This window comes from Podarcis filfolensis, assembly GCF_964270895.1.
Source record: "Podarcis filfolensis genome assembly, chromosome: 10".
Classification (NCBI taxonomy): domain Eukaryota; kingdom Metazoa; phylum Chordata; class Lepidosauria; order Squamata; family Lacertidae; genus Podarcis; species Podarcis filfolensis.
In genome coordinates this window covers 54,010,172-54,028,436 of record NC_139612.1, presented here as the reverse complement: position 1 = coordinate 54,028,436, position 18,265 = coordinate 54,010,172, and the positions used below count along the sequence as shown (strand labels likewise).

Here is an 18,265-nt window from a genome sequence, read left to right as displayed (position 1 = left end):
TCAAAGTGCAAGTAGATAAAAAGGTACTGCTCTGGGGGGAAGGTAAATGGCGTTTCCGTGCGCTGCTCTGGTTTGCCAGAAGCGGCTTAGTCATGCTGGCCACATGACCCGGAAACTGTACGCCGGCTCCCTCGGTCAATAAAGTGAGATGAGCGCCGCAACCCCAGAGTCGTCCGCGACTGGACCTAATGGTCAGGGGTCCCTTTACCTTTAACATGGCTCTTGAGCTCTTATTTAGCCTTTTTAGGCCTTCCTGAAATGACCTGGGTATCCTACAATTACAGTCCTACAATTCTTCTTGTATGGAATAAAGTCCTATTGAACTTGAGCAAAAACGCTAAATGATTGGGCTGCGTTCCAGCTGATTCTTTTTCCAGGGTAACCTGTAGCATTGACCGATGCCACGCTCGCCTTCAACAAGTTCGTTCAAGTAGCTTATATCTTATTTGGTCCTAATTCAGGTATTGATGGCTCACCTCCCTGCCCATGCTCAGCCAAGGCAGTTTACATACATGCATCCAGTTTTGTCTTAGCCACTTGAGTTGGCCTTGCTTGAGAGACTGTGGAGTGGCTTCTTGCTTTTGTGAAGCTCAATAATTAATGCTTCGCTTGAAGAGCACTTAACTTCAAGGGTTCTTTAAATGCCTTGCAAATTCCCGAGCCATGTGGTGCAAAATCTGCTGGGTTGATTATGAAACCTGTAATGAAATGGTTGTGGATAGGTGTGTGATGGCGTGTTAGATCGTCCTTGGGATGTTGCTTCTGGTGGTGTCTGCATGGCTGCTATGTTTGGGGCGGGTTGAGGAAAGAAGTACTTGCAAAAGGAGCATGGTGGTCTCTAATCCTCCTGTTTGGTGAGGCTGACTTTTCTCTCCCTCTGTGTTGGAAGTGCTTGGAGGGTGACTTCAGACTTCATATGCGTTCGGTGGTAGGGCTGGGAATATGGAGAGCTGCTGCTAGTCATCGTAGGCAGCAATGGACCAATGGTCTGATCTCAGTACAATCATACCTTGGATTCTGAATGCCTTGCGAGTTGAATGTTTTGGCTCGCAAATGCCGCAAACCCGGAAGTGAGTGTTCTGGTTTGTGAACCTTCTTTGGAACCCGAACGTCTGTTTTCGGAAGCCACACTTTGGTTTCCAAATGTTTTGGAAGTCGAATGGACTTCCGGAACAGATTCTGTTTGACTTCCGAGGTACCACTGTATAAGGCATCTTCCCATGTCACTGTATTCTCCTGCAACTTTGCCCACATCTTTTTGTCCCCTCTGTTGCCTTCCCTGAGTTTTGGCTGCAAGTCTGTCCCTCGGATGTCTTCGAAGAAATGGTGGAGTCATTTGTTGGTCATTTATGAATGTAGACAGGCTCGCAGACAGTACCAGCCTCAACCAGACTACAGTGAGAAGTGGGGTTTTTTGTTTTTGTTTTTAGTATCCATGGGTTAAGCACTAGTGAAAAATTCAAATTACAGTTTATGGATTTATGTCTACTTGCACAAACAGTCGAGCCGCAGTGCTGTCCAAATATGCAAATACAAATGCATTTAAAAGTACAAGGAAGTTATAGCAAGATGTCATTTCTAGATATTAAAAAATAAAATGATTAATGACGAAACGGTAGCTTAAATATCACACAGGCTAGGATAGCAGTTTTAAATAGAAACACCATGCACTGTTTTCTCACATCCCCTCATGTGACAAAGTTCTTTTGCCTCTTCTTCTGTGGAAGGAAGCGAATGACAACATCAACAGACTCTCTCTCCCCCTCCCCTTTCGCCTTACCAGTTACGTTCTTTGCGAATGTTGAGGAATGGGAGGAAGTAAAGTCTGGATTGCCTCGCTGCTATTTCCCTGACCACAAATTTGCAGTTCTAATCTTGGGGCTGTTCAAGTTCTGCTTTTGGGCTCAATTGAAAGTCTTCCTGATGTCAGAATTAGTCACTTTGTGGAGGACTTTCCTTATCCCCTGCAAACACGCGCTATCAGTTAACACCAGCGGCTACTATTCACAATGTCTGTGGCCACATTCGCAGCGAACATTTCCCGGAGTGGTTTGGCACTCAGTCCTTCTTTGCAGAGAACTCTGAGAACTCTGCAACTCTGTCAGGGGGATAGGGGTCCCCTAGTATCTCTCAGCACCCGTCACAAGCGACAGCTCCTAGGATTATTCGAGGGAAGCCATGGCTGCTTAAAGTGTGTAACTGTACGGTATGAACGTGTCAGAGGCAGCACAAATACCAGTTGCAGGTGAACTGCAGTAGGAGGGGACTATTGTGCTTCTGTCCAAGATCTAGACCTCTTCCCTTAGCGTAGAACTTGCAGTGATACCCAAATTCCCGCTGTTTAAACTGCCTTGTTTAGTTGTGGGAAACGTTTTTCTTTTCCCATAGTGTCAGTGCGTCCGTAGCTCTTATGAGTACGGTATGGAATGCACTTGTGCCAGGGTTGTGGGCAGGGTGGATAAAAATAAATGATTAAAAATAATAATAATAATTGGGTTCTTTTTATTTAAATCAGATTTTTTTGATTTAAATCGGATTTTTAAAATAAAATGCTTTGGAAGGAAAAATCTTTCTAAAGATAGTTTTCTATTTAAGTTACATTATAGTCCAAACTCTATTCATCAGGAAATAAGGATTTGTTTTAAGTTTTTCATGTGTGCTAAAGCTCCATCTAAGCTTTTTTAAAACAAACAAACAAACAAAAACATGGATACATATGCTATAATGTTATTGCTTTAGTTAAATAAATGGTTTAACTGAACTAAAATTGTTAGTTAAATTGTTTAAATTGTTATTAAGGAAATGATTATTTTCTCCTTTCAATAAAGTACAGCAGAAAAGTTGTCCAAATATAAACAGTTCACTTCTTAAACCTCAAAACAATTTCGTAATTATCTCTCTATGTGTTTCTAATAGTATAACCAAATCAGTCATTTTTTATATAACTGTATTATTCCAAAAACGAAACCTTCCTCTGGTTGTAAATATTAAGATTATACCAGCAAGAATGAGTCTTTTTGTAAAAAAGAAAAGAAAAAAGATTTAAATCAAGTCTTACTGACTAGTGATTTAAATCAAATCCAACCTGGTTGTGGGAGTAATTTATGGGTGCATCTCCTCAGTGATGCGCATGCCATTCCATTTTATAAATACCGTTGTTTTGGCTTTATCGTTGTGTGTGCATTCCGCAGAACGCAAGAGAGAAGTAGAAGCTGAAACAGGGAAGGGAAAAAGTTTAACTGGGAACTCGTCTGCACTTTACATTTAAATTGGTATGATACCACTTGTGGGAAACCAAGGGTCAAGACTGTTTAAAGGGGCATGAGAAGGCTTCAGATGTATAGTGCAGGTGTAACCTGAAACTGTTCTTAACCTGAAGACCACTTTAGCTAATGGGGCCTCCCGCTGCTGCTGTGCTGCCAGAGCACGATTTCTGTTCTCCGGTTAAGAAGAGTTTCAGGTTAAGAACAGACCTTTGGAACGAATTAAGTTCTTAACCCGAGGTACCACTGTATATTGTTGCACTGCTTGGCTGACATATGGCATTGAACATGCAATAAGAACGTAAGAGCCTGCAGGATCAGGCCAGAGCCCATGCAGCATCCTACTCTCACAGTAGCCAACCAGATACCTATGGGAAACCTGCAAGCATTACCTGAGTACGGGGGCACTTTCCTCTCCTATGGTTTCCAGCAACTGTTGTTTCATTGAGTTTGTGACTCCTGAACTCAGGGTTTGGGTGAAAACCTGTTTTGAGGAGCAGTCCTATTCTGTCGCAAAGGCAATAGATTATTTCAGACGCATCCCAAGTTTGAGTCCTGAGGAGTCTCACGTCCAACCTCCTCTCCCTTTTCTCTTTTAAGGCTATCCTGGTTTGCAGGCGTGTGAAACCATGGTTTGCCTGTTTGGACAAAAACCAGGAAACTATGATTTGCAAGAAACCCAAATAGGACGTGATTATCTCCAGACATGAGGGGAGTGAGGGGAGCAAACATACTGGCCTAACGCCCACTCATGTGATGTCCAAGCTATATTTTGGCTTTATGTCAGAACAGTCCCAGGGTTACTTATCTTGTCTCGGTGAAGGTGATGGGGAAACTGCCAGAAGAGCATTTCTAATAATTTAGCTTTTATGAACCGGGTTCAAATGAGGGAGCGAGGGTGTGGGTTCAGTAATCCCGTCCCCCCCCCCAAATGACCAAAATAACCCAAACACCCTCATTCTTGTTTCAAACAGCTGCGTCCTCCTCAAAGCAAACAAAACTAATGACTTACGAGGCTTCTAATTAAAGCACTGAGCTTGCTTGACACAGCACACGTCTTCCTACTTGGCATGTTATATATCACACACACACACACTTGGTGTGACTTGGTGAGAAAATGCCTTTCCCAGAGGAGGCTGACCATCTGTTAGGAGCCATTAGCCAAACTTACCTGCGTCTACCAGGCAAGGGCTTGCCTCAGCACCTTGCTCCATGAGCGTGAAATGGGTGACGTGGCAAGAAAAATGTGCGTCTGGGTGAGTAGGTGGGGAGAGATACAAATCAGTTGGGCAAGACAAAGAACAAACAAAGGAGTGACTTCATGTGAGCCTGCCGGGCCTGGGGGAGAGAGCAGGGAAGGGATAAATGTTTCCCAAGCATTGGACACGCTATTTTTCAGGATTTGGGAGGGGGGCAGGGGGGGGAGAGAGGTCTACTGTACCCAGCACTTCTTGGGCTTTAATGCACAGGCTGCTTGTTTGTTCTCTTGATTCTATTTATGAGAACTGGACTTTCTGCTGGATTGTCTGTAAATTTGGTTCTTTGCTGTTTTTATTATTTTGGTTTATTGGGGTGTTGTGTGGGGGTGTCGGTATGCATCTTTTAATGTTGTGTTGTGTACCGCCTTGGGAGCCTTCGGGTTGAGAGGAGGAATACAAATTGAAACAAGAGAATAAGTGGTTTATACATTTGGTCACCTAGTTCCAAATCTAGCTGTCTTCATCTGTCGAACTGGTGCAGTTAAAGCACCAGTTTTGAACAGTTTACTATACCACTTCGTCTCTCATCCCCGTCCCCGCCACACCTCTAATCAAGATCAGGTTTTCATTTATAGTTAAACAGAAAGGATGAGAGTGCCAGCACTTGAACCCATAGCAGGCAGAGATGCGGCTAAGTGGTTTAACATGTTGCCACCACAGCCCTGTTTAGCGTCAGTATTCTTCCTTCCTACCTCCCCATCCTGTTCCTTGTGTTTGTTCTGCTTAAGACAAACACAAATTTGGAGGTGAGATAACGCTCCAGGCAGCTGAGCATTTCATCCTGGCAAACAAGCTCTTCTCTCTGCTTCCCACACCCAGCTGTTCATCTCCAAAGCTTTCGGAAAACTGGTGCAACTCCCAGCGAGACAGAGTCAGGGAAGCTCACTGGAGAACCTTGGGTCATTCGTTGCCTCTCAGCCTAACCTACCTTGCAGAGCAATGTTACAAACTCAGATATATAAGCTAATTCCCAAATGCCACCTTAAACACTAATTAATGTCACTACAAGGGAATGTCAATACGATACGATACGATAATCTTTATTGTCATTGTCCCATACAGAACAACGAAATTGAAAAATAAATAAATCTACATAAGATATTCAAAACCAACAAGCCTGCCATCCCTAGATCTAGTCTAGGCAACTCTCTCTGTTTTGCAATGAATTATATTTATTTATTTATTATCAATCATTTCATTTCTATATTGCTTTATATTTTAAACAAAAAACCTCAAAGCAGTTTACAACACATTCAGACATCAAATAAACCAATCCAGAATAAAATTCAAGCTTCCAGGAAAATATTTCAGTTCCTTCTCTAAGTGACATTTTGCCTTCCCCATATCTATTTACCTACTTAATTTATAGAGCTGCCGCATAGCAGAAGTACCCTAGGAAGACAGTGTGGTGTAGTGGTTAGATTGTCGGACAAGGACATGGGAGATCTGGGTTCAAATCCCCACTCAGTCATGAGGCTCACTGGGTGACCTTGGGCCAGTCACAGCCTCTTTACCAGGGTTGCTGTAGGAATTAACTGAGGAGGGGGGTGAACCACATTCTCCTTGGAGAAAAAGGTGAGATATAAATGCAAATAAATAAGCACCTGCTTAAGAAAGGTTGGGGGGAACAGGCAGGTGGAGATGTCAGCTGCCAACCTATCATCCAGAGATCTCAACTTGGTCGCAGCTGGACCCGCGCCAGTCGCAAAACGTGCCTGGCCCCTGGCTAATTTCTAACACTGTTGTGGGGGTGGGGAGAACGGCGAACATCACCTTGAGCTCCTTGAAGGAGAACGTGGGATATCAAAGTAATAAATACATCCATAAACTCCCATTATTCCTGACCTATTTGCCAATGCTGACTGGGACTGATGGGAGTTGGACTCCAGTAGCGTCTGGAAGACCACAGGTTCCCCATCCCTGAATTATCAGATGTTCTTCAGTGTATTTTGTTGTAAAAGGAGGAATGAGAAGGAGGCCGCTTGCTTGAGGTGAGGCACAGCTCAAGTGAAGTAGTTAGGTACCAGAATGAAAAATGATGCATGTTAAACAGGCAGCTCTTGGGAGAAAGAGAATGTGGTTTCCGTAATAATAATTTTCTGCTACCTACTAAGTTAAGATGGCTGAACGCATGAAGGTTTTCTTTCCGTGAAGCAAATAATATTGCTTAACTAGGCCCAGGGCTTACTCAGGCTCCTGAAGGAACATGATAGGCAACGCTTGATTTCAGCAGCTAAATATAATTTTATTGATCAATGTTTGCGCATGCAATGAGAAATTTCTATATAAAACACAACCCGATTGGCAACGACATAATAGCAAGGCTATGGACATCTTTGTGGGCTTGATAGCTTTTCCAGTGTACGGATCCCAGTGGATACAGGGTGGTTGTTTTTTTAGGGCAGAGGATTGGAACAGGGAAAATAAAGCTGTTACTTTTGGGGGCCTAGAATCTAAGCTTGTCATTTCTGCCCATCTGAGATAAACAGCCTGCAATCATCAGCTAAAATTTACAACAGTTGCATTGGGTGCTTTTCAAGTATTTTCCCCACCCCTTTGCTATGCTGGTCGTGTTTCACCTTGAAAAGTATTGAGTGTGGCAGCGTCTATTTTGAGGATCAGCCTTCGCAGTCTCTCTTGGAGAAAAAAATGCAGTGTTTTTGGTGGAGCTAGGTTTCATAAGTGGCAACCTTCGTTCAACGTCATCCTTGTGACTAAGTTCACCCAGGCGGTGGTGTGGTGTGGAAAGCCAGTCTGATACCATGGTTAAGATCTAGCATAGGCAAACTCAGCCCTCCGGATGTTTTGGGAATACAACTCCCATCATCCCTAGCTAACAGGACCAGAAGTCAGGGATGATGGGAGTTGTAGTCCCAAAACATCTGGAGGGCCGAGTTTGCCTATGCCTGGTTAAGAGTGTCAAATCATGACCATGAGACCTAGGTTCAAATCCCAACTCGGGTGTGATGGACTGGTTGTATGCGGAGGAGTGGTGGGAGGCAACAGTTGGGGAACCCCAAGGGAAGAAGACTCAGAGCCTGGGGAGTGGTGGTGGGACGACGATTAGTGGGCAGAGGGAGAAGAGGGAGCAGACTGGGAAGAGGAGGTGTCAGAGGCTGAAGAGGTAACAGGACTTAGTGAGCAGGAAGAGGCTGTGACAGAGAGCAGTCCAGAATCAGAGGCAGAAGCAGAGGATGGAGATAAGGCAGGCCAAGAGCCAGAGCTGGTGAGGAATCACAGGTGTCTCCCTCTCCTGCTGCAAGTAGCTCCCTCCCTTCCCCCTTGGTCTCCCAGAACCAAAAGAGGCATGGAAAGGGTTGAGAAGTTAGCTTCACACAGGCACAGTTTCAGATTGCATGGGGAAAACCCTGAAGAAGAGGGGACTTAGGCAGCTGTGGGGAGGCAGGGGCCTGCAGTCTCCTCAACTGCTTCATGGGGGCAAGACCGACCAGAGATGAGTTGTTGTTCTCATTAGGCCTGGCACTCCTGTGCAGACCCTGTTTTTTGCTAATAAAGAGTCAACTCCAACTTGCTCAGTGTGATTTACTGGTGGCTGGCTCCTGTCATCAGACGTGGAGCTCACTGGGTGACCTTGGGCCGAATCATTTTCTCAGCCTAACCTACCTCACTGGGGGGTTGTGAGGATGACACAAGCTCCTCCGATGAAGGGCTGGATAACTGTGTAATCAGTAAAGATAACTAAAAGGACAAGGCCAAAAGGAAAGGGGATAAGGCGCAGGAGAGGCACAGATTTTAAGGAGGGACTATAACTCAAGAGGATTGAGCAGAGACAGGTTTTCCATGTGGAAGATCCATGGCATCTCCAGTTTAAAAGGATCAAGTCAAAAGTCTGTCTTTGCTTCAGCCCCTTGAGAATTCTGGCCTGTCAGAGATAACACTATTGCACTAGATGGACTTATATAAACATTTTAACCCCACTTTTCAGCTGACAAAGGGCTCCCAAAGTGCCTTTCAAATATCTCTATTAAATCAGCTCCTGCGCCCAGACTTGCAGTCTAAAAGACACGACACAAGAGGAAAAGGGATTGGGCAGGAGGAGGGGGTGAAAGCGAGCTCAGGCATTATATCTTATTTACAGAGTGCTTGTAAAGACAAGCAGCAATGGAAAACTGTTCAAGGAGGGAAGGAGGCAAAAACTGTTCTTTCAGCTGAGCTGATGGAGTGGCCATGATTCCCGTCTCTTTCTGCTCTATAATAATCATAATCATTTATTTATACCCCGCCCGTCTGGCTGGGTTTCCCCAGCCACTCTGTTTGGATCTGAGAGGTTGGTGTGGGACTGTTGAGTTGAGGAGCAGTTTGCCATTCGTAGCCTCTTCTTCCTCCCCACGGCTAGCAGAATTAGTGACCTGGCTTTGACTGTTGTAGGCTTGTCTGCATAATACGTTCGGGCCAATTGCCTTGGTGTTTGTGTCCAGGTGTGTGTTCATGCTGCGTTCTCCCCTCTCCTCCACAGGTAACATGGTTGAGTGGTGTTTGCCGCAAGACATTGACCTGGAAGGCGTCGAGTTCAAATCCATGGCCAGCGGGTCCCATAAAGTTCAGTCGGATTTCATGTGAGTGTACAAAACGTCCCCAGGGTCCTGCTTGTCCTGTTCAGTTGTGCGTGTCCTTTCATTGTCCAGAAAGCACACGGCACAGACTGCCCCTGGTGAAATGGACGAGGCGATTACCATTGTAGACTAACAGGGTATATTTGTTATATAATCATTTATTTGTTGAATTTATACCCCGCCCTTACTCTCCTGTTTGAGTGCATATTGCAAGGGCTTTTGGGTGTCTGTGGGGGGGGGGAGGGAAGGTTTGCTCTGTGCACAGATACCCACACCAGCACCTGGTTGGAGGCAGCCCATTAGTTGTGAGCAGAGCCAGAGCTGATGACGGGGAGAGCCCAGAGACTAAACGTTCTGGATTAACTAGCCCAGCATAAAGACTGCCCTCCTTCGACTCTCATCATGGTGCTCTCAAATTAGAACCCTTATGGTTTTGATCTATGGGCTACTTTTAAAATGAGGATGGATTTTAAATTGCATTTTAACCTGTATTTTACATTGTGTCCCCCCCCAAGCATGTTTTTACTGTAATTTTACTGGTGTTAGCTGCCCTGAGCCCGGCTCTGTCCGGGGAGGGCGGGGTATAAATAATAATAATAATAATAATTATTATTATTATTATTATTATTATTATTATTATTATTTCCTAGTCCTGGGCAGGTCTACTCTGAAGTAAGGCCAACTTGGTTTCATGGAGTAACTCTCAGAGAACTATGCAGAGGGATTTATTTTCTTGTAGCACAACAGACCAATCCAGCTGCTGTTCTGGAAAGCAAGCAAATGTGATTCGTGTCCAAATTCAGTGCGTCTTTAGTGCACACACATGCGTATCTGGAAAAATCATAGAATTGTAGACTTGGGAGAAACTCTGAGGGTTATCTAGTCGAACCCCCTGCAATCCAGGAAGCACCGTGTCTCCATCCTGCTTTCCCTGCATGCCTTCCCCAATCCAATTTGCCTATTTATTCCCATTCTATCTTCCTTTCCAGTTACTTCCGGAAAGGCCTTTGCTTTGGCTTGGCCTGTTTCGCCAACATGCCTGTGGAGAGCGAGTTAGAGCGTGGCGCTCGGATGAAGTCTGTGGGGATTCTTTCTCCTTCCTACACCCTGCTATATAGATACATGCACTTCCTGGAGAACCAGGTCAGGTACGTTATTAGAAAAAAAGGGAGCATGGGAGGGAGGTTGTTACTGGACCATAAAGTGGTTCGGGAGAAATGTTTAGTTCGTGCTGGAATACCGTGGTGGCTTTTCTGGGGTGGTTTCAGATGTGACTTGGATGACCCACTTTGCCAAGTCATTTTCCAGCGGGGACGTGTAGAAGTCAGACCACCTCTGTTGTCTTTTAGGCACTTGTTGAAGATTCTTCTCTTTCTAACAAGCCTCCCAAGTGAATGTTGTTGGTATATGTACTGAACATGAAACAAATTACAGTGGTACCTCGGGTTAACTACTTAATTCGTTCCGGAGGTCCGTTCTTAACCTGAAACTGTTCTTAACCTGAAGCACCACTTTAGCTAATGGGGCCTCCTGCTGCTGCCGCGCCGCCAGAGCACGATTTCTGTTCTCATCCTGAAGCAAAGTTCTTAACCTGAAGCACGATTTCTGTGTTAGCGGAGTCTGTAACCTGAAGCGTATGTAACCTGCGGTACCACTGTATATATATGTAATTGTAGTTTTAATGGTTTTATGTACAATGCCTTTTTTGCTTTTATAAATGCAGTCGTTTTGACTGTTTTTATGTTTGCGATTGTTTGCAACGCGCTCTTGTTTCATTGCAAACCACCGCAAGGTGCCTCGTAGGAAGCAATTCGTAAGTGAAATACATAACGGCACTGAAAAGACGCATGCATGGAGGCTGGATGCTACTGTTTAGGCCACCAGGTGCTTAAGCATGGAAGCTGTGCTGCACCAGCAGCCATGTGGGAGGTTGCTGTTTCACTCAGGTCCTGCCTTTTTGGCTTCCCATAGGCATCTGGTTGCTCCCTGTGAGAACAGCAGGTTCTTCCTGTGTTCTTATAGGAAAGGAATCATGTGACCACCAAAGAGCCAGAACTGGCAAGAGGGACCCTCAGGTGCCACTGATGCAAAACCGATAGCGTTGGCTTGTAAACGGAGGGTTGTTCTCTGGTTACCCTTTGTGACTTGCTTTTCTGCTTGCCTTACAGACATCAGCTGGAGATGCCAGGGCATTACTCTCACCTGGAGGCGTTTTATGACGACAAGAAAGGGGTCCTCCCTGCTGGCACTCTTGTTTCCCAGCAAACCGTCCACTGGCTGCCTTCCATCCACAGATACATGTACCCAGAGATGAAGGTGAGAAATATGCTGCGGTTATTGAGCTTCGCATGAAGGCAGAGCGTGCCAATGATCCACACTGGTCAGATGCCACGAAGTAGCTTTAGCTAGCGGCCAAGATGGATCTCTGGAGGCCTCTTGCATTCTGTGACAGTAGGGCATGAAACTTAATTTTTTGCAAATTTCTTCATTGTGAGGGGCCTTTAAAAATGTTTTTGGATGTTAGTAATTCAAAGCTGACATTATGTTTGTGACTGGGCACATTTAGCTTGGTAAGTCTTATGTTTGTTGAAGAAGCACATAAACTGCTTTTGGAAAACCAAATAATTTTAATTTTGCCTTCTGAAGATATCATTTACTGCTAAATAAATAAATAGATAGATAGATAGATAAATAAATAAATAAATAAATAATATAAATATATACAACTATAAGTACTTGGCAATCATTTTTTAATGATTTCTCTGCAATTTTGCACATATTTTACTTACCAAGCAAAACCAAATTATATTAATTTAACCAAAATATATTGAATTCCCAAGTCAGGTTACAACTTTTTAGCAGCTCTCATTTTGGAATTTGGAAAGTTGGGAAATTCAGTGCACTCTATCACCCAGTTTACTGCTCTAATTCACAACGAGGAGTAGAGCAGGTGCTCTACAGAAAAGTGTTTTTATTTGTTCGTTTGTTCCATTTTTATCCACCTCCATCTCCTCCTCCAAAGAGTTCAGGGCAACGTACATGAATCTTCCCCACCTTCCGCAATGTACCCTCACAACCTTGTGTGTTAGGATAAGCTGAGAGAGAGGGTGTTGACCCAAGGTTGCAAAGTGAGCTGTGTGGTTCATTGCTTCTGTTTGCCTGAAAGGATAGAAGTTTCTGGACATTCAAAGCTCCAGGGTACTTCTCCCCTTTCTCGGATCTGTTGTTTGTTTTTAGCAGTCATCACCTCAGCAGCAAAAATGGGAGCCATCTTGTATCTGTTTCGTTGCTAACTCCCTGCTCTGTTTTTTTATCTGGCTGCAGATCACGCACCCTGCAGGCTGTATGTCTCAGTTCATTAAGTTCTTTGGCGAGCAGATCCTGACTCTCTGGAAGTTCGCCTTGCTTCGGAAACGCATTTTGATATTTTCCCCGCCTCCCGTAGGGGTGGTCTGCTATAGAGGTACGTAGAAAATGGGAGATGTGGTCCGTGTTATCAAATCGCGCACGGTGAAAGTTTCTCCCCTCTGCTGTTTGTTTGCTTGAAATGTTTCTTTCTAAACGCCCTGCACCAGCAGATTCCAAAGCGGTGTATGAAACTGTGAATAAAACGTAATCCACACGAGATAATTGCTGCTGGTTTGAGACAGCAAACGCAAAACCACAAAATGCAGCGAGAGAAAAGAAATTCCTGCAGCCAGAACAAAACAGGGGCAGCATTTCAAATAATATGAATGCTAATCCGCAGGTTGTCACATCTGACAACCTATTCACCCCTCTGGTTTCAGATAGTACATGGTAGGCCAGGACACAAATTTCCACCGCCTTCTAGAGGCTATGCTGACTCATTTACCCAGAGCAAAAGCCTCCAGAGAGGCTAGTTTGGTCAGAACAGAGTATATATATAATTCCAGAGTTAACAATAAATACATTGCTACTGGTAAATGAGCCACCACAGCTGCTAGAGGGCCATGAAAATTTGTGTCCTGGGCTTTTTAGACTTGTCTACTCATATGCTATCTGAAACCATTGGTTGCCCGATGTGAATTTTTTCTCCAGCTCTCCTAACCCTAGTTAGGGCGTTTCTGTGTTTTATAGCGCAACCCTTTGCCTACTCAGCAATAAGTCACATTGAGTTCAGTGGGACTTACTGCCAGGTAAGTGGGTATAAGATTGCTGCCTTATTGTGACACCTCTTGGCTGAGTTTTGGGCATAATGGCCAGGGGGGGAACCAAGCACATGTTCTGTGCTCCGTAGGTGAGAAAGTAGAGCTGTTCATTCATCATACAAATCTTAGCTGAGTCCTTGATCTTAGTTGGTACGCTGTGTCTTGTGGAAAGGATCTTCTTACTGATAACTCATCAATTGTTTCATATAAAGAAAAACCAACAGGAGTTTTTTTTAAAAAAAAAGAAAAGATTTGATGATAAAACAAAAATAGCATTTGGATTTTTTTGTGCCTGCTTGCTCATGAGGGCAGCTGTTTCAGAAACGATGAGTGCCTCCACATGGCTCTTTGTTTACAGACTTGGTGTTGCTTCTGCATGCAAGGTTTGCATCCACACAACATTGTACTCATCAAAATGCCATCACACACACACACACACACACACACACATATATGGACACGGGTGGCGCCACAGAGCCTAGGACTTGCCGATCAGAAGGTCGGCGGTTCGAATGCCTGCGACGGGGTGAGTTCCCATTGCTCGGTCCCTGCTCCTGCCCACCTAGCAGTTTGAAAGCACGTCCAAGTGCAAGTAGATAAATAGATACCGCTTCGGCGGGAAGGTAAATGGTGTTTCCGTGCGCTGCTCTGGTTCTCCAGAAGTGACTTAGTCATGCTGGCCACATGACCCGGAAGCTGTACGCTGGCTCCCTCGGCCAGTAAAGCGAGATGAGCGCCGCAACCCCAGAGTCAGCTACGACTGGACCTAATGGTCAGGGGTCCCTTTACCTTTACCTTTATGTGTATGTGTGTCTATACACACACACACACACACCCCAAAGTTTTAATCCAGATGTACAGTTTCTACCAAAAATCCAGTGGGTTACAAATAAATAAAAAGGAAACGGCGAATCTTTATGAAAGGCAAGGGAGCAGGGATATGGGGTAGCATTTTGATGAAGACAATGCCATGCCTTCTCTCTGCCCTTGTCTGCAGTTTATTGCTGCTGCTGCCTTGCCAATGTCTCCTTGCCTGGAATCGGTGGGACTGTTCCCGAGTCCAAGCCTTTCTTTTACGTCAACGTGGCTGACATTGAAATGCTGGAGACGGAAGTGTCGTATGTGGCCTGTAAGTATGAAGCATCCCATGCAATGGGTGGGGGGAACAGTCCTCCAGGCCCCTCTAGCCCAGCCCTCAGTACTCTTCCTGAGGCCACGCCCCTTCCTGGCCCTGGTCTGCACCCTCCGCTACCACTTTGCCTGGCTGGAACAGGCACCTTAACTGTGACATTGAGTCTTGCTTGCCTGGATGAATGATGGAAAGAAGAGCGTGCATGCATAGGACCCTCTGGCTTTTGTGGGCTTGAAAGGTAGCCTGCTGTACAACAGTAGTAAGACCCACACCCATTGCTCCACCCACTTTTCCTTCTGGCCCTGCCAACCATTGGAATGTGGCCCCCAGAAGATTTCCCATGATGCAGTGCAGCCGAGGCTGAAAAAGGTTCCTCACACCTTTTCCATAGGCACATGTTTGTTTGCTTGCTTTGTCACCCTGAAATTCTCCAGCTCTGCTTGTGCAAGGGTTTGGGCTGAAGTAAAAAATAAACTGTTACATACAGTATTATTATTATTATTATTAATTAATTAATAATTAATGCTGTATTCTTCATCCATAGATCTCAGGGCAGTTCACAACATAAAATTACAAAATTTAAAATACAAAAATTGTAATAAAAGTAAGAACAACAACAAACCAAGAATCCCCCCCTCCCACAACACATTTAAAATCGATGTCAATCAGCCAAAGGCTTGGTTGAAGAGGAATCTTTTCCCCTGGCACCTAAAGGTGTACAGTGGTACCTCGGGTTAAGAGGTACCCTACGGGACCGCCTCTCCTGGTATGCCCCACAAAGAAACCTACGGTCTGCAAATAAAAACATCCTGAAGGTCCCAGGCCTCAGAGAGGTTAGGCTGGCCTCAACTAGAGCCAGGGCCTTCTCGGCTGCGGCTCCAATCTGGTAGAACGCTCTGTCACAAGAGACTAGGGCCCTGCGGGACCTGACATCTTTCCGCAGGGCCTGCAAGACAGAGTTGTTCCACCAGGCCTTTGGTCAGGGCGCAGCCTGACTCCCTCCTCTGGCAACCTGCACAGAGTTTTGCTTAATGGTTGCCATCAACTTGATTTTAATTAATTTTTATAATGAAATATTTTTAGAATGTTGGTTTATTTGATTGTTTGATTATTTGATTGTTGTTAGCCGCCCTGAGCCCGGCTTCGGCTGGGGAGGGCGGGATATAAATAAAATTTATTATTATTATTATTATTATTAATTCGTTCTGGAGGTCCGTTCTTAACCTGAAACTGTTCTTAAGCTGAGGTACCATTTTAGCTAATGGGGCCTCCCGCTGCCACCGTGCAATTTCTGTTCTCATCCTGAAGCAAAGTTCTTAACCCGAGGTACTATTTCTGGGTTAGCGGAGTCTGTAACCTGAAGCGTCTGTAGCCTGAGGTACCACTGTATAATGAAGGTTCCAGCTGAACCTCCCGGGGGGAGCATTCCAACAACGGGGAGCCACTGCAGAGAAGGCCTGTTCTCGTGTTGCTACCCTCCAGCCCCCTCGTGGAGCCTTGCCTTAACAGTGGGTACCTAAGGGATCATGAGCAGCATTTTCTAAGACTGTGCTGTTTCATTGTGTGTGTGGCTGCATGTGGGGATGCTTTGTGGCAGAGTGGCATACAAATAAACTGATGGTTATGAATACTGATTTCACTAACGTAGACTGGGCCCAACCCGTTCTCTTCCTCTGTTTCCGGCAGGCACAACGGAGAAAATCTTTGAGGAGAAGCGGGATCTCTACGACGTCTACGTGGATAACCAGAATGTGAAGACCCACCATGAGCATCTGCAGCCGCTCCTGAAAATTAACAGCGCCGACAAAGAAAAGTACCGGAGGCTTAATGATCAGAGGTAGCAGCAGCAGAAGCTTTCCCTGGTGGATTCTCCCCATGGCTTGAGTGTGGGGGCATTGTTTCCGGATTCTTCCCAACTTCTGAGCCCTTCATCTGGACCCCAGAGCATATGTGTGGCCTTGGAGGTCTCTGAGATGACTGGTCTTAAGACCAGGAACGTGAAAATTAATTATTAAAAAAACACACCAAGTGTCAAAATTAAATAGTGTACTTTCCTGAACTTGGACTTCCCTAGCTGTAGACTTCCACCAAATACTCATCTGTTTGCTGTAGTTCAGTGATGGAGAACCTTCATCAGCTTGAGGGCCAAATTTCCTCATGCACAATCTTCAGGGGGCAGCGTGCAGGTAATGAACTAGAGGTAAAAGTGGGTGGAGGCACAGGTGTGACTCTTACCTTGGTACAGTAAAAGCTAGAGATACCCACACTCGTATCTCCATCCTCCATCCACAGAACAGTACTCAAGGAGGGTCCAGAGGAGGGTCACTGAGGGGTGTAGCCTGGGAATAGGGGGTGTGGTGCTGGAAGAGTCCTGAACACCAGGCAGAGAGGCCCAGAGGGCTGCATTTTGCACCCGGGTCTAAGGTCCCCCACTTCTGCTGTGTGGCCTTGGTCATCTTGGGGCAAGTTGGGATGTAGGGAAAGAGATGGTTGGTCCCCTAGATATACAAGGCTCTCAAGCTCTTCAGATCTTTGTAGATCAATAGCATCACTTGAATTTGCCTTTGGAAGTCTCTAGAGGAGTCATTTGAGAGGCAGCAGTTTTGATGTGACAGTTGTGTTTCTCTGTCATTCAGACAGATGCTGATGTACTCCCAGGAAGTGGATGGAGACTGCAGTTCTTGTGAAGAGGACCTTTTTATCCTGTGAGTTGTTCATGTGGAATTTTTCAGAGCAGGGGTGGTCTGTAGCTGGCACAGGATTTACTGGTAGTGAAACATGGTAGATTTGTGGCAGATCACCAATGGTTTGGGGCTCCCAGTTGTTTGGCAATAGTGGCAACAAAAGGGCAGCAGCACCCAGTTTTCCCCAAGCCATACTGTTTTTCTGTGGGTGGGAGGACTGTAAGGCCTATGGAATTCTGGAACTCAAAACAAAATTCCGGGTCTCAAAATCCTCTCGTTCTGTTTTTGCAGTACATTCCTGTTGGTGGTTCTGGCAGTCCTAGTAAAAAATAGAGCCTGAAGGTCTGCGTATCTCTCCTTTTTTCATTTTTTCCGTTATTTTGTTAAAAGTAAGATTTTATTAAAACTTTTCCTAATACATTGCAATAAAAAACCCCACAAATCTAAACCAAAACAAAGAGAAAAGAAGGCTGGCGTAGTATATCAAAGAGGGGTGCTGGATCTGCTTTGGGCTTCTCACACATCTCCATTTCGCATTATCTCTGAAGGTTCTTCATGGAGCAGAACAACCGGATATTCCAGACGCTGATGGAGGTGTCAGCCAGCCAGGACAAGACCTTGACAGCTGACCACGCCCGAGGAATGGGCTTGGACCCCCAAGGCGACCGTAGCTTCCTCATGGACCTACTGGAAGTCTATGGCATTGATGTCATGCTGGTCATTGATAACCCTTGTTGTACATAAAGCAGAGAGCGGCGGCAGCAGAGCAGGAGACAGAGAACACAACAAGTGCGAGAGGACGGCAGCCACTTGTTGCCAAGACTACTGGAAGCACCAGGGCAGCGTTGCGGGAACTCACCACAGCTTGAATCGTGAAGGATTGCCTTTTATTTATGAGAACCCTCTACAGAAAGTGTTATTTATATTCTCACACACACACACACACACACACACACTTACACACTTTTAATTATCGCTCTTGGAGATAACTTAAGTTGTGGCTTCTCTCTTCCAGGACAGACTGTGCAGTCACACTGCCCCTCATTGTGTTCTGTAAAACTGATAGTCTGCTTCCTTCCTTCCCTTCCTCCCTTCCTGCTCTTAAACAACCCAGCTGTTGTAAGAGCCTAAATTTGGGTGGGTGGGGAAAGCACTTTACTCTCTTTGGGACCAATGTGATTTTT

At 45.2% G+C, this 18,265-nt stretch overlaps 2 protein-coding genes across 2 annotated transcripts in view; one reads left to right on the top strand and one right to left on the bottom strand.

The window, feature by feature from the left end:
- WEE2 (WEE2 oocyte meiosis inhibiting kinase) overlaps positions 1-4,492 on the bottom strand; it is a gene marked incomplete at its 5' end in the record, with an annotated part of 27,720 nt that extends 23,228 nt beyond the window's left edge. The window contains one exon of the mRNA XM_083572350.1: positions 4,435-4,492. Within this exon, the coding sequence (XP_083428476.1) occupies positions 4,435-4,477 (43 nt within the window). The remainder of the gene's footprint in view (positions 1-4,434) is intronic.
- DENND11 (DENN domain containing 11) overlaps positions 1-18,265 on the top strand; it is a gene marked incomplete at its 5' end in the record, with an annotated part of 21,362 nt that extends 3,097 nt beyond the window's left edge. The window contains 8 exons of the mRNA XM_083572380.1: positions 9,000-9,099; positions 10,086-10,244; positions 11,265-11,412; positions 12,421-12,559; positions 14,263-14,394; positions 16,084-16,234; positions 17,034-17,102; positions 17,630-18,265. Coding sequence (XP_083428506.1) covers positions 9,000-9,099; positions 10,086-10,244; positions 11,265-11,412; positions 12,421-12,559; positions 14,263-14,394; positions 16,084-16,234; positions 17,034-17,102; positions 17,630-17,825 — 1,094 coding nt within the window. The 3' untranslated portion in view covers positions 17,826-18,265. The remainder of the gene's footprint in view (positions 1-8,999; positions 9,100-10,085; positions 10,245-11,264; positions 11,413-12,420; positions 12,560-14,262; positions 14,395-16,083; positions 16,235-17,033; positions 17,103-17,629) is intronic.